An 18,338-nucleotide genomic window follows, 5' to 3' on the forward strand; every position below is an offset into this window, starting at 1 on the left:
TTGTTGCAAACGAATTAATAGAGCGGAATATTGCGGAATGAAGAGGCTACGCTGTCTGATGGCATACGCGACCTCTCCCCCGAAACAGGCGGCAACAAATGGGACGTCATCTAACATACTGCACCGGGTCGGTCATCTAATTGCACCGGCCAGCTTTTCACCCGTCGCACATGATTTGTACCACACGAGATGGTGTAGCTTTATTGTGGTGTAATAAAAATCAAAAGCCATCCCGGGGAATGACGTTAGCGTGACACAAGCACTGAGATGCATTTTTTGGGTTGCTTTGATGAATGATCTGTCATTTACTACGGTCAATTGTTTGGAAGAAAGAAAAAAAAACAATTCACGGCTCCATACGCATTCATCATAGCAGTTGCTTTATTTTGTTCATCAATAAAAGAAACATCATATCTCAAATCAAAACGTATTACGTCTGTTTATTATCCTATAGTTTTTTAATATAAAATTAATACATGCGGATTTTTAAGTACACCGAATCAACATGCTAAAGGATCTAATAAAATATCCATCACCAGAAACGCAATTGACAAAAGAGGCTTTAAATGAACCCACTTATGAGTATGCGGCACTTGAACCCATATTCCGAAAAGAGAACAGCAAAAATCGTAACATTTAACTCTTAACCACACACTCCCACACAACTACGACGGTAAAACTGCTCCACCCCACCCGGATAAAGTGAAATTTTACGCCTTTAATTAAAATCAAACAGTGTACCATCCGTCTATTTTACGCGAGCTGCACCGGTTGGTGCACGTGCACAATTTTCGCGATGCGATTTCGTTCGTTTTTCTTTTTTTCAACCGATAATCGGATGGAATATCGATCCACAACTCAACCCCCATCATGTAATGCTGCACGTGATTGCAGGACGAGTTTTTTTCCGCCCGCTTTTGCTTTCACAGCTCGTAAACCTTTCGCCATAATGCTCGAAAGCAGGCATTATTTTCCCTTTCCACGTGCTCGATGGAGGCGCCCAGTACTTTAAGCCACTTTCGTAACCGTGCCCTCCATCATCAGCATTTAATGGAAAGGAATGAAAAGAAATGAATGCTACACGTTAAATTAAGCACCGAGCATCATCGTACAGGTGTAATTGTTCGATGTAATTTTCAGCGTCCTGGGCGGGGGTTCTCGCATTTCAAATGCGGTCGATTTCTGGTTGCTACGCTACGTTCGGTTCATTTTGCTTGCCTACTACATATGAACTTTGCGGTCTTTCACGCAACTTTTAAAGCACGGAACTTTTTTGGTTGCGTTTACAAGCGAAAGCCTTTTTGCATTTATTGCATTCCTCATGGTATCAGGCACGAGGGTGGTTTCAAAGTTGACAAAATACTTGCAGCGGTCCCGAGAATGAAAGAAAAGTAATTTCAAAAGTAGAAATAGCAGAGCATTTCAATAATCTTTACGCGGTCGTCTGTTTCCGATCAGTAGAAAGGATACGGAAAAAGTTTTTACCAGCAAACCCTCACGCTCTCTCCATTCCCATACATTTGAACGGAATTTGAAGGAATTGTTCTGCGTAAAGGTATGATAGTTGTGACGGCAATCTAAAGATTAAAGCGATACTTTCGAGTGGTCTCTTTCATCTTTCACCCCTTGAAGAACACAAGCGCAGCTTTCGGAATTCGGCTCAATCAGTCAGATGTTCAGAAAAGTACAGCTCAATCCGGGAACGGATTTTCGCTCATTGAAATGTACTTCTCTCTCTCTCTCTCAATACCACACAAAATACCAAGAAGCAATTCATTTGCGTTAGCTGCCTTTTACTGAAACTAGTTCGAGGTAAGCCACCGCCACTCAAACATGAAGTGGCCTCCAGCGGCGGCCTTTCCAAAGAACCTTCTTTCATGTCGCACTCTCTCTCTCTCGCTCTCCCTCTACACCTTTAACCACAAATGCACAAATCAAAACACCGGAAGCGACCGGCGCATATCAAACGATTTGTGGCGCCTATGCCACCGTTCGGCCTTTGATTTGTTATGCCGTTCCACGTGACGTGTCGGAATCTGTCGTCGAAGTCGCTCCGGAGCCTCGTTTTCCTTCTGCCAGCATCGTGATGGTGGTGAAGGTCTCCCCGAAACTAAAGGCAGCATTCAGCCATATCCAGCAGTTTCTTCCGGCTCAGCCCAGTGAAAGGAAGCTGCAAGAAACGGGCGCAACTTTCCCGACAGAATCAAGTCCATGTGTGTGTGTGTGTGGGTACATCAGCGTTGAAGCACACCAGCGAGTATGCCAGACACGTTCAGGACGCGTCAGTCGAGTTCCCGGCTGCCAGTGCAAGCCTTCCCGTCAAGTGATTTATAACGGCTCCCGCCAGTGTCTAAACTACCTCGTACAGCCTCGAGGGACTCTCTCACACACACACACACGTGAGAAAGCACACATAACCTGGCAGAAATGGCGATGAGGGTTGCGAAAGTACGCTATCCAGCCAATCTAGCCCCTGAACCACGTATCGGGCGATGTGGTGCATCCTTTCCAATTGCTACCGTAGGATTTTGCTGTTTGAGAAAACCACCGCAAATACACACAGAACGGAACCGGTAGACAATCGCTGAAGGTTTTGGTTTTGCGCGCAAAACGCATTATCCTTAATTTCGCAATAATTGTTAGATTAAGCGGAAACGGGCGCCTTACAACTTTATCACCCATTTCATCGAAGAAAACTCGCGCCCCCATCGATTGATTCGAGCCATTAGGCCTATCATCCCCTTTTTTTCATTCCCGCGACCAGGACGACAAATCAAATCCCCGAAAATTATCATCAATCAGATAAACGGACCGGTCGCATTTAGGGCGCTTTTATTTCCGCGAAGTGATCACGCTTTCCGCGCTCGTTAGCATTCATTTCGCCGTCAACGGGCGGCTTTAAATCGGCGCCAGTTTTTTTTTTGTTTTTGCCTTCACTCGCCCCCCGCATTAAGAGGCCACGCAAATCTTTTCGTGGAAGAAAATAATTTATTACTTCTTCTGTTTCGTTTCTCCTGCCATCCACCGTCCACCGTCGGTGTAGAGCCCCGTGGGTTCCCGTGAACGGGAAAGCAATTAAATTACGGCCTACCGAAGAAAAAGCCCCGGGGGCTTTTTCATGTGAACGGTCTTTATTTCACCCTGCGCGCGTGGGAGGTTTCGTAAGCAAAACGCGATCGAGACACGATTTTCCGATTTCGCCGGAATGATTAGCTGACCGTGGACGAGTTTTTCATCGAAGGGAGATGGTGACCTTCAATCCAAAACCCATCCGAATGGGATTTGATGCCAAGTGGGACTGACGGCGCGTCGCGAAAAGAAAGGGGCAGCCAACGCGCCGGAAATGATGGCTGGAGCTTCGGAATTAATTTCCTCACCGCACAGACGTACAGGGTGTGCGGGTTCGGAATCGATGCCGCCACGGCCACTCCGGAATAAACGACATCGTTAGCCACTTCCAAAGGTTGACGGTTTCGGTTACCACCGGCTCTGGGGATGAGCTGTTAGTTGCGGGAATGTTCCCTTCGGGTGGGTGGGAGTTATTTTCTCGAGCACTCCCCCACCCACAACCCGGATGACTCCTCCCGTGACCACGGGGGAGAAGATTTATGACTCAATCAATTGAAAGTGCCCCGTCGGAAAGCCGGTTGAGGGATGGAACGCGACTTGACGCTCCCAGGGCCGGGCGAAGGCAATGTGAAGAAATAATCCCTTCGCCCAAACGACCTTCGGGTGGGTCAGCGGGCGCTGAAAAGTGGCGCCAGTGGGTGGGTGGGGGTTAAAATGGACCCCAAAAACGACACGATCGAGTGTCGACATTTCGTTTCTCGAACGGCACGGATCGAGCACGCGCCACGGTTGAGCGTGGTTGAGCATGCTGCCGTACGCGATAGTGGGCGACTAACCGTGCACTGGCTATTTATTTTAGCTCGTTTTTTTTTTTATAAAAACTATGTGACCCAAGCGAAAGAGTGAAAGAAAGAGGGCAAAACTCGGAAGCGCTTTTGTCCGCACGGTGAAAACGGGAAGCCATTTCCTGGCCTTGCTTTATCTGTGCGATCGGCGAGCTGGAAACTCCGAAACAATCCAGCACATCCGGGGACACATCCGAAGCGTGGATGATGCCGACGATGGTGCGACCACCTTTTCGCCACCCACCGCTGTCGGTCAAACGATGGGATGAGAGCGCGAGCGAGAGAAAAGCCACCCCTCAAAATCCAATTGAGACGTCCTCGAGGCGGTACTGGAAAAACAATCCTTGCACGGGTGTCGAAGCATCGAACGGTAAAATGAATGCCACGGCAAGCTAAAGGTCAGCGGTTCGAACGTTCCCCCGTGGGGAGAGAAAAATGCCGGGAAAGTGCACGCTTCCATGCTCCGGCATGATCATTCGATAAACAGCGTCGAGCCCGATAATGGAAGCGTTTCGATAGCCGGATCCATCCGTGTGTGTGTGTGTGTGTGTGTGTGCTCGCGCGCACACACCGTTTTCCCGGGGCAGCTTTTCCACCAGCGAACGTCCACGACCGGTTGCACCGGAAGCTTCTCATTAGGTTGGTCACTTTTCTTTCTTCTCCAGCGCTTCCGGTGCGCGGTTCACAAAATGGTCACATTTCAAACGGCACCGCCGTAAACTAGCGCCGGTGAATCGAACAAGGGACCGAACTGTCCGATGTCGGGTAGGACAGCTCGAAGACCATTACACGGACAGGGCCAATATCCTTGCCCCGTATCGGGGACGACTTTATCTGATAGTTGCACAACGACGAAACAACAAAGCGCGATCGAACTTTATCTACCGCGCTGGTTATCTGCGATGTCCCAACGATAACCCGCCTGCCTTTGTTCGTCGTACGCCTCACCCACGCTGCTGGGGAGGATGCCGGGTAAGCAAAGTTTGGATAAAAATTATACACCCAACAGAAACGAATGGACACGACTCGACTGACGCCCAAAAAAACGTGGGTCAAGACTGTGAAGACGTAAAGCATCCCCCCATTTGGCGTCATTTGAGCTTTAGCCAGCGTGCGAGGACACACTTCGTGGAAGGACACCGAGGCAGAAGACGAAGAAGAAGAAGAAGAAAAGCCAACACCAAAAGGACCGTGTGACACACGATAGCGGCTGAAGGGGCGATTTGCGCCCTGGTAGGTGGAGAATTTTCGATTTGTTGTCGCCCTAGTTTTTTTTTAGCGTGTCCTACATGAAATCGTATCCCATTTCCGATGGGAAAAGTCGTTCCGAGAAGATATGTCGATGATGCGGTGTCCGTGTCAGACGCAGAGTTTAGTTTGACTTTGCGAGGCGATGCGACTTTAAACCTCCTCTTTTTTTTTAGAGAGAGAAAATGCTGGCTGGAAAACACGTCGGAAATGGGGGAAAACTTGAATAGTTTACACCAGGCAGTGGTTGGGAGCACTCAATTTATCGTAACCAGCAAATGCACTGTGAAAGTGCAGAAAATAAAGCCGTTCTAGAAAATATGCCTTCATGTGTGAAATTGCGGGACGAGTTTTTCTATTGATGCGCTTTCAGGTAAATAACGCCTCACAACTCTATCCGAAATGCCGATTCGCTTTCCCGCTGCATTCGAAAGACGAATATCTCAAGAACTTTTCCCAACCGCGCGCGCATTTTTACCGCTTCCGGTTTCCATCGATTCACTTCACCCACTCGCCATTGCCTCGATGCCGATGTCTTGATCCGACCGGAAGTTCCGCCCGGTGCATGTGGCCGGAAGCAAATTGACAAATAATAATGCACTCGCAGCGCGGCACCGGAAACGACTGGCAAAACCGAAACGAGCCACAAGAGAGCACCCGAAATGGGATTTGTTTCCGGGGAGGGTGGTTGCGGTTCGATCGACAAAATGGTGGTTAAAAATGTGCACTGCAGTGAGCGCATGGATGCAGCTTTCCCCCGCGAGAGTGACTCGAGCGGCTCGTTGACAGAAACAACGACAGGCCAATTGGTGCGAGTGCAATTCGAATGGAAGCTGTTTCGAAAACTGGCGCGAGCTCTTGCGTACGAAACCTGTGCTCGTATAAAGCTGTGCCAAGACGTACGAGCCGGATTTGTGCCGCAAGTACCGCCGGAAACGAGGGCTCCTTGTGCGATTTGCGCATGGGGGGACGATTTATGGAAATGCTACGCTGCGCTCTATTCCAGTTTTGGTATATACGGTTATTTTTTTTTTTTTCTTTAAGGATTTGCATTTACATTTTAATGATATTGGATACGAGCAAAAAAATCTCCAATGATTTGTGACTTTGTTAACGATTGAATAGGCTGCAGAAATCTACAGCAGGTGGCCATTTTTCTTGCACTCAAAGTAATTAAAACGCCACGGTGCAACGTTGATTTTGAACCTTGCGTTGACGCACTGACAAATGTCAGATGAAAATATCGATGTGAAAAGATGCCTGCTTTGATCAGAAAATATGGCGGAATTCTCAAACAATAGTTTTTTTTTATGTTTCAAGACATATGGAGGTTAAACATCTCTAACGAAAAGCTCTGTGATGAATGGAATTTTAGAACCTATTAATTTATGCTTTTGTTAGTTTCTTTCTTCATAGGATTTGTTTTGAAGAAAACATAAGACTGTTTATAGCTTGAATTTATTCCACAGTCTAGCGAAGGTAAATCAAATTCCAATATGCGCTCACTGATTCATCGCATTTAAAGCTTCTAAAGGCGAAACTCGCATAATGATCCTAAAAGATTCACATTTAACGCCCGCCAAGAGTCATGAACTTTCTTATCGTCTGAGCGCTGCTCAAGGGTGCACTTAGAGAAATCTCCGCCGAAACTCATCCAGTTTAATTCACGCTCGCAGGTGAGCGGCTGTAAAACTTTACATCTGTTTCATTTGACGTTACACGTTTTATTTCCCGCCATCATCGTGTTCGACAATGCCCTCGAAACATGGCAACAGATTTCCCCGGTCTTATCGCTAATCAATCCTGCGATAATTACCGATCTCGGCACCTTCGCCCGGGGAGGTTTACGATCGTTTACGGTAGTAAATCCCAGATAATTACCGCCAAATCGTGAATCACCGATTGCATCCGATGACGATCAGCTAAAGGGCGCTCTTTTTTTTACGAGCTCAAAAACGTACCCCCGCGAGCAGCGGAAAAATCACCTCAACATATAAAATTTATCACCACCAAAAGAAGCTTCTCGTCCCCGTCGGCACGCGAATGGATCATCGCACATTAATCTATGTGAAAATAGTAAAGCTCTGCAAGGGATCAGCTTTTATGGCGCACTCGCGGCAAGATCTCGCAGTATCAGATTGTATCGATTGCACGTAATCTGACTGCAATCTTCCGTGCGCTGATTTAATGGAATTCAGCCACCGATAAAACCACGCTCCAAACCGACGAGATCGGATCAGAGCCCATGGGGGAAGTGCTTGAAAAGAAGACAACAAAAAATTTCGCTCGAGAAAAAAAAGGACGCCGCTGAAAAGTTTTTACCAAAACTCCGGAAAGAGATTATTTTCCTTCAGCCCCGGGATGCACCGTGCGGATTTATCATGCGAACGGACCAGCTCGTCTGCACTTTCAAGCGCAATGGTGGTAAATATCGAATAATATTATAATTCCACACCGATCGCTTTCCCCAAAGCCCGATCGACCTCGACTGCAGGAGGGAAAAAAAACACCGCGGCACAGAAAAGCGTAGCAGAAAGCAGAGCACGGAGTGGAAAGAAATTCATCCCGATCCCGAGCTGACCTTAATGCGAGCCGGCGTACGGTCGAGTGGGAAAGATAAATACTGCCTAAAAGCGCGATTTTTCACATGCTTTCGAGCCGTCGAGAGTGGCTGAGGGAAAGAAAGAAAGAAAAAAAAACGCGAACGAACGAACAGTGGGTGTCAAACAAAAGCCCCCGACCTGACGATCGACAAACAGCGCTCCCAGGCACCCGGGGAAACATAAATCTAATGGAAGCCGCACATAAAAGCTCGCAAGAAGCAACGGCGCAACGGGTAAAGCATCTTTTTTTGTTCTTAATCTCTTTGCTAAATCTAATTTTTGTGATTTTTTGTTTTCGTTCCTACCACCCGTGGTGGACCTTTTGTCCTTGAAAGGCGGGGGGATGAGTTTCAATAACCACATTAAACAGCGTGACTACGGCAAAAAAGGAAAAACCAACAGCAAAGCATCACGGCATAATTAAAGGCAAACCGCGGCAGCATTATAAAAGAAATCTCGTGCGCAAAGAATCACAAATTTAATTAAAACTATGCGCAACTCGGGACTTTGGTGGGTGAAAAGAAACCGGGCGGCACCGGGCAGGGAAAACCTATCGAACCGGAAACCGTCCCCGAAACATTGGTGCGCGGTGTTGTCGAACCGTGGGACCAAGGAAAAGGATATGGAGTTAATGCGCTGTAGTTTTACAGCACCATGGTAGCGATAATAATAGACATCCGTGAATACTCAGGTGAAAAGGACGAAGAATCATTACGACAGGGGTGTGCTTTGTTTCAAGAAAGCAATGCGCTTTTGAAAGCGAACCCTAATGTCTCTTCGCGTTTCTCGTTCGATAGTTTCTTGTTTATTATTTTTTTTTTTGAAATTTTTTTTATAAATCTGCATCCGCTACACAAACTGAAAAGCAAGATGAATGAAGAATAAGAAACCTCCTACTTTCCTTCCAGACAGTGTGCATTTTTATCTTCCTTTTTTCATTTGCAAACCGCCCCACTTACTTATAGCTTCTGCGTAACTATTCGCTAATTATCACTTACACTGTAGTTTTATCAGCCCCCCCGTGCGAGCAAAAGTGGATTCGCTTTCGAAAGCATCCACTTCAGTTCTTCAGCTCACTTCAACGCCTACTTCACCGTTAACAAGGGGCTCCTTTGCGGGTTTGATTTCCTCCATCATCGCCATCATCATCAGCATGATCATAATCATCAGCACCGGGCCCGTTCCGTTGCACATCCGAGATGTTCATTATCGGGTACCGATGCGGAAGCATCAGCGAAAAAGCTAAGCCACCCCCGTGGGTCCGTCTTGGAATCGGCTAGGAATCGTAAAAAAGGGCGGTAAACAGTTTATGTCTTCAGTTCGTAAACTCACCTCCCACGGCCCTAAGCTATGGGATGCGGTGTTCCACATCGGTTCGTGTACGATCAATGAGCCTTTGTTTTGTTCGTTTCCTTCGAAGGGTTTGCCAAATCCACTCAATACATCGAGCCTCCGTATGCAGAGTATGGAGCATTATCTGCTGAAATTGGTACTAAGAGAAAATTGGGCAACACCCGATTGGCGTGCGGGATTGGGATGGGTGGATTTTCTTCATTTGAAAATTTTACCATTTTGTGCCCAAAATTCCACCCCATTGCGAGTTGGCGTGCTTCCACTAGGAACCTATGCCCGGGAAACCTATTCCGAGCCAGCTTTCCGACGACCCGATCGACCGATGGGCAATAAAACATTCGGTCGGTTTCGGTGGTTTGAATTTTTGGTTCACTTTCGAACCGCGCTGCGACCCTAACGCTTCGCTGGCCGCCTCTCCGGGGCGTTGGGAACCGTAAAAAAAGGTCGTAAAGCTAGCTCGGATTGCTGGCCGAAAGTGGCACGATGATGACGAGGAAAAACCCCAGTGGAAAGCTAAACGAATGGCACTGCACACAACCGGAAACATAAGTTTTCCTTTCATTTCCACCGGCTGTTGAATTGTTGGCATACCGCCGTTCGGAAAGGCGTTAAAGTTACCGCCCCAGTGAAGCAACAGGGATGATTATTGCTTCTTTTAATATTGTTTTCCATTCTACGGTGGGGAAAGAGATCCTTCTCCGGCCCGTGAAGCCCTTTGTGCGGCTCAAAACGAACGGGATTAGAGGAGAACCAATGTGGAGTGAGATTTGAATCATTACCTTTTTTTGGGGAAACTATCATACAACTAACTAGCGAATATTTCATCTCACTTCAAGGTATGCATCTTTATTTAATTGGTTTAATATCTATGGCAAAATTTCTAGTTTTAAGTTGACTGCCACTGTTGGTAACAGAAATTCAACCGTTGAGATCGAACAAAATGAATGTTGAAAGAGCTAGTGAAAAAGTTTTTCATGTTCATAGGACCACGCATTATATTGCTTATGTATGTTAAAATCTTCCTTTAACGTTAATTCCTCATATTATTTATCGCATCATTGTTTTAAGGTAACATTACAGCTTCCATCGTGCACTCGTCTCAAAACGTCAAATAAACATCAGTTAATTTTGCGGTTGTGAATTATTTCATCCCCTACCAGTGAAATGTTTCATTTGGAAATATTTCAAGTAAGCTCTACGGATAGAAGCGCACCACTCGGAAAATCAAGCAATACAAGCTTTCGGTGAAGAAAATAGAAAAAAAGTAAAAAAGGATTCAAATAAGCACAACGAAACGGATTTTTCTTAACTTATTTCATTATTATTAACAGCATTATTAACCAGATACAAATTTGTGATTGATCATTCAATCGAAACCGAATCGAATCCGAAAATCAGTCAATTAAATATAATTTTACCAGTTTAACATAAAATTAGGTGTGTTAATACGACATAAATATAAGGTTTCATCATCGGCTCTATTATAAATCAAAGTACTGTACCTTTTTCTCAACAATCCAACTATTTGAAACCGTGTAACAAATACATTTTTTAAATCATTCATTCATAGAGCATTTTATTCCGTAAATTTAGTGTATTCTAATACAGTATCGTGTAAAACTGCCCGAAAGCACGATTGCTTAAATGCACGGTTACCGTCGCTCATTCGGCATCACACTCCACATTTTACTGGGATCTTTCTCAATACGCTACAATCTTACAATGTACAGTTCACTGGCGACACGTTTGTCACTTCCTGCAAGCTCCTCTCAACTATGTACAGCAATAAGCCTCCAGCAGTGGTTGACATTCGGTTTGGGGCCACCACCTGCTCGTTTACAGCTATTTACAATATGCTCCCAACGGGTGTGGGAACCGAAGCATCGCATCCACCCTCAAACAAACACACATGCACACACACACGCACAAATACAAATTACAACCTATCACAAACCGAACCTCACGTGGGCTCTCGTCCTCTTCCATCACCGTCAACCGGAACCACCGGTTCCAAGGATCAACAAACCGGTGCCGATGGCGCACGCGAACGCCTCCGGGAAGCTTGATCGGGACGACTACTGCACCGCGTACATATCATTTGCGTGATAACCGTGCGCGGGACCGTAATTGGCCACATTAAACAGCCGCTGATAGCTACCGTCCATCTGGTCCGGGCTGACCGGCAACACCGACATCATCAGATCCCTGCGGAACGAACGTGGAAAAGAGAAAGTGAGAAGAGTGTGCCTGAAAAACGCCCCAAATGCCCTGGGAAAGGATTTAAAGTTTGAACCAAACAAAAACGGAATAAAAAATACCACCAAAAAAATATCCCGCACAGCCTCCTAATGGGAAATTCGACGCGATCGCATCGGATGCTCTCGCGCGCGCGATCGCGATCAAGTTCAACGCTCGCGGGTCCATAATTTGGCCCAACCATTAGGTGGCATCCGATCACCCGCGGCACCTCAATTCACCCGGCGAAAGGGTGGCACTTACGGGATCAGGGTAGCGTTTATGCATTTTAATTTTCGAAGCTAATACGATGCCGCGGGCGCTCCCTGCTGGTGAGAAGGTCAACCAGGCGTGTTTTTTCCTTCGTTTTGTTGCATCCTTTTTGGAGGAAATAAAAAACCAAACCAGCGCTGGAAAGCTGCTTGCCTGCATCGGTCCAGCTAACCGACGATCGGTTATCTAACATTTCTCACTCGTCGTGCAGCGGCAGCAGCAGCGCTATCATTACACAGATGCTCACGAACAAGCAAGTGTCCCGCATCCTTGCAGGATCATCTTCACGGACAGCCAAGATGTTTCGTGAAGCTCAAACACACACCAAATATCGTTAATGAGCACATTCCGAAGAAAAAGGCATCCTCCCTTCACGTCATTATTTATCGTCCTGCAAAGGGCATGTCCTTTACGCGTCCCCCGGGAAAAAGTCCTTGCTGAGAAGCAGCAAAAAAACGGACACAAGCTAACGGAGAGTGAAAACATGTGTTCCACGGGTCCCGAGGTTTCGTGTTACATGTTCGCATGTACTGGCCATTTCAGGCACGCCAGCATCCTGGTAATGTCCAGCCAAACCCGGACATTGCGAAATGCCCACTGCCCGCCGTTGGCGTCATGTTACTGCGTAAGGACACGCCACCAAAGGCACCCACACATGTTGCACACTTACGGTCGGCTGCTCTGCGGCGTCCGGTCCCGCTGGCGGCGATTCTTGAACCAATTCGACACTTGGGTCAGCGTGAGGCCCGTCTTCTTCGCGAGCGTCTTCTTCTCGTCCGGCGTCGGGTAGCGGTTCCGGGTGTAGCAATCCTTCAGCGCGTTCCGGCTCTTCTCCTTGAAGCAGTACACCGTCTCCTCGCCGTCCCAGATCGTCTTCGGCAGTGGGTACTTCTTGCGCAACCGGTACTTATCCACCGCACCCAGCGGGCGGCCACGGACCTTCTCCGCTTCGCGGTAATGCGCCTTAAACCAGAGCGCTTGCAGATCGGCGTGGTATTTCGGTGAGAAAAAGTGTGACTCCAGCACGGCGTACAGCTCGTGGTATAACCCGCGATGATACGCAACGAGGGCACGCGCACGCAGCAAACTTTCATTCCCACTGATCAGATCACTCGGCGATAGGCTCCACAGGAAGGTGGCCAACTTCTCGAGATCACCTTCCTGCTGTAACGCTTCACACATGCACTGGATCTGGTCCGGGCTGAAGCTGAAGCATTTCCGCTCCAGCTCACTTACGGTGCCGTTTGGGATCGCTAGGGGGTGTACCGGCCCATTCGGGGGTGGTGGAGGACCGGCGGACGGGTGAAGGGACTGCAGGTAGGCGCTGTTGTTGTTTTCCACCCGGCACGAGGACAACCCGTTCGAAGGGACAACACCACCGATCGGTTGTGAATGAGACACCGGCACCAGGTGGAGTCCTCCGGAGTTGTTGCCGTTGGTAGTGTTGGTGTTGCTGTTGTTGTTGCTGTTGTTGCTGTTGTTGTTGGTGCTCCCATTGACCAGGACACTTCCCGGGGATCCTTCACTGATGGGTTTGTCTGTTGGAAGCGAAAAAGCCAGCGAGAGAGAGAGAGAGTTTAAAGGCAAATCAAACAAAAAAAAAACGGCTAAAAAAGGACTAAAGAAGCGCTACTCACTGGCGTAGTAGATGACGTCCGCCGGGTTCTGCACCTGGCCCGGTTGGCCCGGTTTCATCGGGTTCGTGTGGTACCCGGTGTCGTGGTACTTGCGCTCCTGATGGAACGGTTCCTTATCGGTAAACTCCTGCAGCTTCTCCGAGAAAAAGAGCGTCTTTATGGGGTTCGTGTTGTCGCGGTAAACTGCCAAGTGGAAGTGGAAGCAAAATTCTAATAAAATATCGCCCTATTTTCCTTTATTAGTATCGCTTGCGAACTGCAATATTAACAGCAGCAACTGCAGGCATATTAGCAGAAGCAGGAGCAGCTCAAAATAAAACGCATCACAAACCACATTGGCCGGCAGATGGAGTGCATAAAACGCATAGCAAACATAAATGCTCAAACAATGTGAGCAAACACCCGGCCACGACTCGAAAAGATGGCTCTATTAGGATTTGCGGCAGAAAGCTGCGCGAAGAAATATTATGATTAATCGAACACGCATACACCACCGCCGGGCGAACGATCGTGTTACGGACGGAAACTCAAACCCGCCCCTCGAGAAGCAACTTCATGTTCTCCCCTTTGCGCCTCCTTTGCGCCGGAAGTTTGCGCTGATTGCCATGTTTATCGCGCCTTAGTCACGAGGCGGCAGTTCGCTCATCGGGCTCGACTTCGCCCAGCATCCGTTTCGTACCTATGAAATGCGCTCTGGGCGCGCGTGAGCAAAAAAACCCAAAAAAAAAAGACGAGAAGCAAACTGCGTTAAAGAACCCGCCGGTTAAAGAAAGATTCTTTGTCTTTTTTTTTTCACCCAGAGTCGCGCGAACTGACCGTTCTGGAGGAGGACGGCACGCATCGTGTGTTTGTATACTTTATGCTGAAATAACTTGTCCTGAGCCCTTCCGCGGCCGGGAACGCGTCCGGGCTTGGGTCACTGGAAGTGGCCACCGTTTTCTCGCCTCAGTTTCATAGTTTATTTACATTTCCGAAAGGAGCAGGCTCGAGGGGCGAAAGGAGCAGGCTCGCTCCCCCGCGATCGCAATCACAGCATCACGTTTCAAAGCGAGAACTTATTAAACAGAGAACGGGAGAAAAACGAGCAGACAGAAACACTTGCCGGGGACACAATGTCGTAAGATCGCGCGGCTTTGGCAGCATAATTAGTGGAATAATGGTGATGACAGATTCGTCGCCTCGGAAGGCGTAGAACTAGAGGAAATCTTGTACCGATTGCCGTCGGAAGCGAAGTGTCGTAATCCGTTTGCTGTGGGTTTTTTTTGGGAGGCGTTTTTTTGGGGGGGGGGGGCATAAGAATGGTTTATTTCATATCCCTACGCGCTTAGAAACGGTCGGTTTAGTATCTTTTGGAGAAGATATCGTTATCAACATTTAATTTATTTTAAATTGTTTAAACTAATCGGTAAAAAAACCATTAATTATGATCCAAAGTTAGTTAACGCGTTGTTTCTCTGGAACAAGAATGTCCTGACACATCCTCAGACACTTCCATTAATCGTACAGGTTATAATTTTAGCTTTATCAAAACACACACCTCCTTGGCTCATGTAGAGAGGCTGACCGTGGTTAAACCCACCGACACCATCGGAACCCCCGGAACTCGAGTCCAGATCGGCTAGCGGCGATAATCCTGAGGTATCCATTGCGATGCGAACAAATGTACAGTAATTGTTTTTCACTAGCTTTTTTTTTATCACACGCCAAATCACGCCGTTTGTGTGGAAATTTCGTTCGAAATCCTTGCTCAAAAGCGTTTCACCATTATAACACACCACGATCGCGAACACACCGATGATAAAGGATGAGAGCGTTTTCTATCCTTAAGGAATGACTTCACAGTGCTTGAATTTTTGACTAAAAACACCACTTCACTTCACTTGGCACGCTTCTTGAGCTGCTCGCTAATTCGAGGAACCGTCGTGAGGAAGCGCACTAATTAGTGCGATGGCACCACAAAGAAAACCCACCGAGCAACCACTACGGAAGCACATCCATATCGCCCCAGGCCAGGCGGAACCGCACCGATCGACGCAAATTCGCACACTGATCCGGTGGCCGCACCTCCGAAATTGAACCGGAGTTAGGTTCTCCTTCATTCATAAACCGCGCGGCAAAGGGTCGGTCGGTCGGTTTCCCCTTTTTCTTTCTCGCTTGCATCCCGACCGGCCACCAATTCGGCTCGTTCCGTCCCGTTCCGTTGAAGGGCACACGTCGTCTCCTGCGGATCAGTTTACAAAACTTTATGTCGCTCAGCATAAAACGCGCTGTATATATGTTGCGCTAGCGGATGGTCCTGATGGTGCGTGTGAGCGAGATGGGTGCTAGTGAGAGGGATGCAGGAACGCGTGCGTGAGCGAGATAGAACCAGGCCCGAAAGGGAAAGACCGCCGGGATGCGGAATTTCTGAAGCTTTGAATATCGACCAGGGAACCCAAGCCAGGGGAAAGTGTTTTTCTTTTTTGTCTCACTATCTACTGCTTTATTGGCAGTTTGCAAAATGCGCGCGTGCGAGCGAGAGCTCCATCGCCGGAAGGACTACGGTTTAGCATGGCGCGTTAGCTCCGCCCACTTTAAGGATGTGCCATGTTTATGCCGGAACTTGCAGCAACCCGGATGTTCCCGGGCGATTCCTTCGTCGCTCCGGCTTGTTTATTATTTTAATCACCCGAATTATTATACTATTATTTTTCCATCCACCCGGAACCGGCTGCTAACCGAGTTTCCGACGCTACGGTTGCTTTTCTTTTGACGCCACCAAACAGCTGTAACGTTGGAAATGGTGTAAATTGTACGTATTTCTTGCTAGTTTTTTTTTGCACCCCACAACCAAAAAAACACACGCCGAACTATGCAAGCGATACACGCCCAATATGATTATTTTAATGAACTGCAATTTGCAACCGAAAAATTATGATATGGACAGACGCGAGCAGAAAAGGGCGTTTTAGGGTTTTTTTTTGTCATTGCCCAAAATGGCTGCATAATAAGATGGAAAGCACGTTGGTGTGATTTCAAATTTACGTACAAAAAAAAAGATCTATATTGCAAACATATACTTTATTGTTATACATCAAAACGGTCAAAAAGGATTCCGATTTCATTGTGACAAAAATGGTGCTTAATTTGCTCAAAAAGGATATCAATAATTTGATACACCTTTTTCATCCGGCTGGTTTACTTGGCGTTTTACTAGGTATACGGGTTTTTTCTTAAATATTCCAGTTTAATCTAAGCTTTCAAAGGGAAAATTACACAACATTTGCAAATTAAAATACTACAAAAGAACCCCAAATTTTGTTTTTTTTATAATAAACAATGTAATCTTTTTCTGCATTGCTTAAGTCACGAAAAGCAACGTCACAGAAATAGGAAAACAGCCTCCTTTTCAAACGCCAGTTTGGCACAGCATCAAAAAGAACCGAAGCTTGGCACCAAGCCACAATTACGTCCACCTAATTCACGATGCGATCCTCAAATCCGATCCCAGTAGTCCGTCAAATCGTGGCTAGTGAAGAGCTAGTGGCCCGTTGATTGTTTCCCGATGGCTTTAAAGATACCAAACGTGGTCTTCAGGAACGGTGCCTCCATCCCGGCGCTCGGTCTGGGCACCTGGAATGTAAGTCAACTATATTTCCTGGTGATGTGAGCTCCTGCTACTACCTATCCCATGTGTGCTTGTTACAGTCCCCACCCGGTCAGGTCACGCAAGCCGTAAAGGATGCGATCGATGTCGGCTACCGGCACATCGACTGTGCTCACGTCTACGAAAACGAACACGAAGTAGGCGCTGGTATCGCTGCCAAAATGGCGAAAGGAACCGTCAAGCGGTACGTCAACCAAAGCGTCACAAAACAGCAACTCATTGGTCCCTCTTTGATGCGATATTTTTAGTGAGGATTTGTTCGTGACAAGCAAACTGTGGAACACTTACCACCGGCCGGACCTGGTCCAAGGGGCTCTGCAGGTGACGCTGCGCAATCTCAACCTCAAGTATCTCGACCTGTACCTCATCCATTGGCCCGTGGCGTACCGCGAAGGTGATGTGTTGTTTCCGCTGCGTGAGGACGGCAAGCGAGTGCACTTTTCCGACGTCGACTATGTCGACACTTGGCCGGCGATGGAGCGTTTGGTCGATGCGGGGCTAGTGCGCAACATCGGCCTATCGAACTTCAACGCCAAACAAGTGCAGCGTGTCCTGGATGTTGCTCGAATCGCACCCGTTACCAATCAAATCGAATGTCATCCGTATCTGCACCAGTCCAGCCTGACGGAGTATTGCATCAAGCAGGGCATCACCGTGACGGCATACAGTCCACTAGGATCTCCAGCACGCCCGTGGGTCAAACAGGACGATCCGGTTCTGATGCAGGATCCCGTCGTCCTGAAGCTCGCTTCCAAGCACGCTAAAACCCCAGCACAAATCCTGATCCGCTACCAACATCAGCTTGGGCACGTCGTGATACCGAAATCCGTCAGCCGGGAACGCATCGCCTCGAATGCCGCCATCTTTGGGTTCGAGCTGGATCGCGAAGACCTGCGCCAACTAACGGCTCTCGAGCGGAATGGACGCATCTGTCCGGAATCGTTCAGCTTCGGTCACCGGTACCATCCGTTCGAGGAGGAATTCCGGAAGGGCAGACGATAAACGGCTCGCGGAATCGCTTTATTGCCTGCAGCCGTTGGTTTTTGCGTAAATTTCGAATAAACGGCTTGTGCTGAAGCAAATGAAACGAAAAAAAAAAACACGAAAAACTTGATTCCATTTGGTTTCACGCGGCTAACGGACCATGGGCGCGACAACTGGTCGGTTGGTTCGTATTTCTCCATTGATTTATCGGGCGTAAGGAGCCATATTGCAATTCCCTCGCCGCTGGGACGCTTTTGTCGCTCATCTCTCCCGCGTGCGAAACTGCCGTCTTGCGCAGTGAAACCCGTCGATGAGAAAAGCCGTTCCTGGTTCCTTGCTCACGGTAGGGTGTGGCCAATCGGGCGCCATTACTCGGGACGCTAAGGGACGAATTGTCTGCTGCTGGCGTTGGAGGTAGTACCACCTGTCGTAGTCCCAAAAAACG

The 18,338-nt window shown here is 47.8% G+C and overlaps 2 protein-coding genes across 2 annotated transcripts; one reads left to right on the forward strand and one right to left on the reverse strand.

The window, feature by feature from the left end:
- Positions 1-11,193: 11,193 nt before the first annotated feature.
- On the reverse strand, positions 11,194-14,909 carry LOC128720869 (protein sine oculis). The gene is made up of 4 exons (XM_053814569.1): positions 14,801-14,909; positions 13,264-13,446; positions 12,297-13,164; positions 11,194-11,323 (listed from the first exon to the last, which is right to left on the reverse strand). Exons 1-4 carry the CDS (start codon positions 14,907-14,909, stop codon positions 11,194-11,196), a joined length of 1,290 nt encoding a protein of 429 aa, XP_053670544.1.
- Positions 14,910-16,807: 1,898 nt separating this feature from the next.
- LOC128720870 (aldo-keto reductase family 1 member B1-like) lies at positions 16,808-17,989 on the forward strand. Its single transcript, XM_053814570.1, has 3 exons — positions 16,808-16,882; positions 16,951-17,093; positions 17,158-17,989. The coding sequence occupies exons 1-3, from the start codon at positions 16,808-16,810 to the stop codon at positions 17,909-17,911; spliced, it is 972 nt and encodes a 323-aa protein (XP_053670545.1). The 3' UTR covers positions 17,912-17,989.
- Positions 17,990-18,338: the final 349 nt, after the last annotated feature.

The sequence above is a fragment of the Anopheles nili genome, chromosome 2 (genome assembly GCF_943737925.1).
Source record: "Anopheles nili chromosome 2, idAnoNiliSN_F5_01, whole genome shotgun sequence".
Taxonomy (NCBI): Eukaryota; Metazoa; Arthropoda; class Insecta; order Diptera; family Culicidae; genus Anopheles; species Anopheles nili.